At 41.3% G+C, this 6,000-nt stretch overlaps 1 protein-coding gene across 1 annotated transcript; it reads right to left on the reverse strand.

Moving 5' to 3' along the window:
* Nucleotides 1–1,460: 1,460 nt before the first annotated feature.
* LOC109868537 (D(1B) dopamine receptor-like) lies at nt 1,461–5,735 on the reverse strand. Its single transcript, XM_031826318.1, has one exon. The coding sequence runs from the start codon at nt 5,492–5,494 to the stop codon at nt 4,079–4,081; it is 1,416 nt and encodes a 471-aa protein (XP_031682178.1). The 5' UTR covers nt 5,495–5,735; the 3' UTR covers nt 1,461–4,078.
* Between the last annotated feature and the right edge of the window lie 265 nt (nt 5,736–6,000).

The following is a 6,000-nucleotide window of genomic DNA, read 5'->3' on the forward strand; positions in this document are numbered from 1 at the left end:
GTTTCGTCAGACCAGAGGACATTTCTCCAAAAAGCCTTTGTCCCCATGTGCAGTTGCAAACCATCGTCTGGCTTTTTTATGGCGGTTTTGGAGCAGTGGCTTCTTCCTTGCTGAGTGGCTTTTCAGGTTATGTCGATATAGGACTCATTTTACTGTGGATATAAATACTTTTGTACCTGTTTCCTCGAGAATCTTCACAAGGTCCTTTGCTGTTGTTCTGGGATTGATTTGCACTTTTTTCACCAAAGTACGTTCATCTCTAGGAGACAGAACACGTCTCCTTCCTGAGCGTTAATGATGGCTGCGTGGTTCCATGGTGTTTATACTTGCGTACTATTGTTTGTACAGATGAACGTGGTACCTTCAGGCATTTGGAAATTGCTCCCAAGGATGAACCAGACTTGTGGTCTACAATTGTTTTTCTGATGTCTTGGCTGATTTCTTTTGATTTTCCCATGATGTCAAGCAAAGAGGCACTGGGTTTGAAGGTAGGCCTTGAAATACATCCATAGGTACACCTCCAATTGACTCAAATTAGTGAATTATAGGTGAGTAAACAACAATGTCAGAGAGAGAGAGAGAGAGAGAGAGAGAGAGAGAGAGAGAGAGAGAGAGAGAGAGAGAGAGAGAGAGAGAGAATCTATGGAAATAGAGAGAGGCTTTTGATGAATATGTAGTGACCGATAGAGAAACCCCCTTGAGCCTGCCTCTGCTTCCTCTTCAAACCTCCTGTCATCGCAGAACATCATGACCAACTACCTTTCACATCTCCTCAGCGCGGGGAGGGGAGGACGAGCCACAGCGCTAAGCCCATGTGGTTTCACTGAGACGAGAGCATGGCACGTAGCCATCTCCCTAGGTTTTGTTCTACTTTTCAGAGACAAAAGAACAATTCATTGTATAACTAAACTCTGTTTTATGGGAAGGAAATAGCGACAACTGAAGACTCAAACAACTCTACGGAGATGCAAGGTGAGGCAAATGTCTGGAAGTTTTCCCTCTGGGTGATTTTGTCTGAGCAAAGTCGATCTTTTCAACTGGAAATGTACTTCTGACAGTTAATACATGAATGGTTGGTTGGGAGGGCCTGCGATGGTGGCATGTTCAACCACTCTGAAAGGAGACCTTGAACAACACAATGGTGCAACTTTTCCCCAAAGACCAAAAGTATTTAAACACTTATGCATTTAACTGTATTTTTTGTATAGGTCTATTAGCAGTATGATATAAATAGATTTGAATGGTATTCTCCTTATTAAATAAGAACTTATTAAATTAAAGATTGCTAATATCAAATACAACATTGTTTTCCCACTAGGGAATAAAACACTAAGCAGTTCCTTGACTAACTCCTTGTTACTCTGAGGCTGTCATAATATGGACACAGTAAAATTGTTCCCTTTCATTCTATGACAACAGTTGCCTGACGACTTATCCTGAATTGAATTCTGAAGCTCTATCGATCGCTTAAACATACATTCAGTCTGAACCTGATATCCTGGATGTCGCTTATGTTGACTTCAAAATGAGCGGTGTTGTACAAAACAAATTCATCAGCAATTGGATCATCTCTAACCAATCTAACCAATCAGAGTATCAAAGTTGATAACATCATCATGTAGGCCGGCTCTGGCCCAACCCAAATGATCAGAATGTGTTTGCATTCTACAAGATGTCAGGGAGGAAAGCAAATCCAGACTCATCATGAAGAAGAAACGCTAGTGGGCGTGGCATTTGGCCAGAGTGATGTAGATGGGTAGTCAGGCTACAAGAACAGTGACCACTAGAATAAATTGAGTCTCTGCTAGAGAGTATTTTATTGCAAAATGGTGACACACTTCACTGTTTGGATGGCAGTATACATTGAATATCATCTGTACATTTTCAAAATATGTAAAGTAGCTCAAATTAAATTAAATCAAGCTGACCATGGTCCCACTGTGGAATTTCACACCAAGATTTGTATTACCCCATTGCACATACTTGTAATGGTTGATTAATTTGTTTACATAGTATGTCATATCACATATTATGTGATCTTGAAAAGCTGATTGTTAACTGGGAATTGGGGAGATTCATAGAGCCAACCCACATGGCACAGACGTCAGTTCAACATCTAGTTTTGATTGACATTTGGTTGAGTTGTCAACTAAGGTGAATTCAACTTGAAAACAAAAACAGAAAATTCACCATGTCATTGGCTTTAGGTTAAAATGTGGGTGAATAAAAATATGAAATGCCCTTATGTTTATTACTTGTTGCAAATCCAATCAGTTTTCCACATTCAACATTATCACATAGATTTGTGGGGTTGAAGTGACATGGAAACTGTGTTGATTCAACCAGTTTTTGTCAAGTGGGAATTAGCTTTACGAATGGTGTTTGGTGGACTTCTTAACATGGATGCTGTATGATAGAGAATGGAGAGTGGTTGGATTTGTGTGTCTTGGCCATTTTTCTCACCAAATAGAGAGGTAGAATAGAACATCCCTTAAGGTCAGGCACCACAAACTGAAATTACATTTTTTCATCTACCTAGCAATTTGGAGATTTTTTTGTATTTAATCCAATAATATTAGTATTTCTAAAATAGGTTGAGGAAAATTTATATTTTCGTTAGTTTATCATACTACCATCATAAGTTATTGAATTGTAACCTGCTTTAAATGTCCATACATCGATCATTGCAAAGCTCACAACATTGAATCACACATAATTGAATAAAAACCCATTTTATAGACAATATTACAAACTGGACTGTATGTAGTAACTTATTTTGAAGAGATGGTGATTGGGTCTAAATAATGTAGGTGTTTGGCGTTTCTCATGGGCACACATTGGTTGAATCAACGTTGTTTCAACGTAATTTCAATAAAAATTACCTTGAACCAACGTGGAATAGATGGTGAATTGGTATCTGTGCCCAGTGGGTTGGTAGGCTAAATTCAGGCTACTTGTCTTTAACTGCCATTTGCCGAAAGTCAGACTCTTCCCACATGCTAACTCATTTTCTTCAGCCTCAGACGCATCTGCATTCACCAAATTGTGTGTGGTTATCCTTAGACGTATTCTCCATACTTATACATAGGGAATTGCTGATATGTTGTCAAATGTTTCTTCTCGATTACATTTTCTTCTGAAAAATGAGACAATATTTATTTTACATTACCGATCCTGGAGTTGTAACAAAATGAAACCAAAATATTTAGACCGACTTTATCCAGTGTCCAGAAAAATGGATTTCCGTGATATGCAAAATATTTAACGAGGCCACCCAATTTGCGTATTTTAATAAAATATTTCAGAAAAATATATACAAAAAAGTATTAAAATTGTGTCCACATTCAACTGTATGGGGGGTTACCCTATTAGGGTGTGGTACCTGGCCGTAAGCTTGTCATACTTGGCAGGTGTTCGCCATAATCACTCAAATTAAGTTCCTAATTAGCTTTGGACCGGTGTGGATTTATTATGGATAAAGTCAAGCCTATAAGAGGTCTGCTGCTGCAGGAGCATAATTCGATTGAGAATGCTTTGCCTACTGTGCAGTTACTTCAGTACGTGGAGAGCAGGGCTATTTTTTTGTGTGTGTTTGTTTGTGCGCGCGAGACGTCAGAGAGCGTGTAAGCACTTTTAATATTTTGGCCTTATGTAAATTAAACATTTTGTAATCCTTTAACATTCCCCTTGTTTTAAACATGATATTGCACTCTTTCCCAGAATAAATAAGGCATTTACACAACTGCATGTGGCTACACTGCGCCTGTAAGGCTTACCATATTTTCCATAGTATGGAGGACTTTGGTCCCACTGTCATTGATCGGATAATGATAAGCAGTCATTTCTGAATACCATCTAGGGTAACTTGTACCAATTGGAGCAACTGGTTTCAATACATCTGCTGCTCCAAATACATAGAAGCTATAACTTTTAGAGATCATATGAATAAACAAAGACTGGCGTCTTCTCTTATAAGACACAAATTTACGTCACTTTTCAGCATGGGACAACAACACCACATCTCACATATCTGATTGAAGCAATACATCCTCTTACGCACGAGGTGAGACAAGTGAATTCAATGTAAACCATTGGGGGTAAATGGTGTCATCCCGTCGATGCTAATCTCTTCCTCACAGTCGTCCAAGTCACAAACGGAGTCGGTGCCATTTTCATTGTTGTGAGTTAGCTGTGATATCCTGTCAAACGTGTCCTCGTGCTCAATGCATTCCACTACGTTGGGGATCATATTGACGTAGGCATTCACGATTTCTTTATGGACAAGTGTGTCCTGGTTGTAGGAGACCAACTCGTTGCTAATATTCACAGTTTCAACTGGTGTGCTGGAGCAGAAATTACGACAACCCAGCAGACTGGCAAATGCTTTTCTGAACTCTGCGTTAAAAGCGTAAATAATAGGATTCATGGATGAATTAGTCCAGCCAAACCACACAAAGACGTCAAATGTTGTCTCGCTGACGCAGGGGAGACTTGCATCTTGGTCAGTCTGTGGTTTGTCACAGAATGGAACTATGCAGTTCAAAATAAAAAAAGGTAACCAACAACACACAAAAACACCCATAATGATCGATAACGTTTTTAAAACTTTGGTTTCCCTTTTAATAGATGTTTTCAATGTATTGTGGTGTTGGCACTCGAGTCTGTTGGTCCTGCAACTTGTGGCGTGCTCTGCCGCGCGCTCTAGGGACGCTATAGTCCTGATTTGGATCTGAGCAATCCGATAGATTCTCGTGTACGTCACAATCATAATTGCTACGGGTATGTAGAAACTTATTAAAGATGACGATATGGCGTATTCTCTGTTGAGACTAGAGTCACAGTTTTCTTCTACTTGACCCAAGGAGGCGTTGTGCGCTCTGACTATTTCGTCTTCGCTGGCTTTGTGCCAGTTCAGTTGGACGGGTATGAATGAAATGAGAACAGACAAAGTCCACGTGACGCTTATCATCACAAAGGCAACTCGTTGGGTCATTTTTCTCTCGTAGCGGAACGGACTTGATATGGCCCAGTATCTATCCACGCTGATAATGCAGAGGTTGAGGATAGACGCAGTTGAGCACATAATGTCAAACGCCACCCAGTAATTACAAAAAGTGCCAAATGGCCAATACCCCGCCACCTCAGCCACAGCTTTCCATGGCATCACCAGAATTGCAACGAATAAATCCGACACAGCCAAAGAAACGATGAAAATGTTGGTCACTTTACTTCGTAATTGCCGAATTCGTAGCACGGCAGAGCACACCATAAGGTTTCCCAGCAGTGTCCATAGGATGAGCAGTGAGAGCAAACAGCCCGTCACTGTCCGGATGACCAGTTCCTTTCCACCGTCGGATGTTCCCTCCGATTCGGTCGAGTTCCACATAATCTCCCCAAGAGATAACGGAACGGAGTGGTTCTTATGCACTGAGTTGTATGTATTTCGCAGGGTTCTCTGTGTCCTCTCAAGTGGAAAGACAGTCCATAGCGCCATGCGCGTCTGAGGACGCAGTAGTAACCAACTCACGGTGCTCTGTCGTCCCTTCGTCAGCCATTCTATTTGAAATAAATATACAAACAAAGGATTTGAGATTGCTTAGTGAATTTGCGACAAATGTGTTGCATCCACGCTGAACCGAACTGGGTGTTCGGTGCGCCAAAAGATTGAAGCGCGTTGGCGACCGCATGTTATCACCTCGCGTGTCGTCTGACCTGCCTTGCCAAAGTAAGACAGCAGCACTGACAGCACAGCACTGAGGCTATTTTGAGTTCGTGAGCGCTTTGAGGAGGGAGGGAGTCCCCTGAGCCAACACACACACACACACACACACACACACACACACACACACACACACACACACACACACACACACACACACACACACACACACACACACACACACACACACACACACACACACACACACACACACACACACACACACACCTCCGTTGTGGAAACACGCACTACGTGAATTGAGTTTCTACTCCTCTCGCTAG

The sequence above is a fragment of the Oncorhynchus kisutch genome, linkage group LG1 (assembly GCF_002021735.2).
Source record: "Oncorhynchus kisutch isolate 150728-3 linkage group LG1, Okis_V2, whole genome shotgun sequence".
Taxonomy (NCBI): domain Eukaryota; kingdom Metazoa; phylum Chordata; class Actinopteri; order Salmoniformes; family Salmonidae; genus Oncorhynchus; species Oncorhynchus kisutch.

Bases quoted from the DNA above. Each gene is read 5' to 3' on its own strand.
- LOC109868537 (XM_031826318.1), bottom strand. From the start codon at position 5,494: ATGGCGCTATGGACTGTCTTTCCACTTGAGAGGACACAGAGAACCCTG.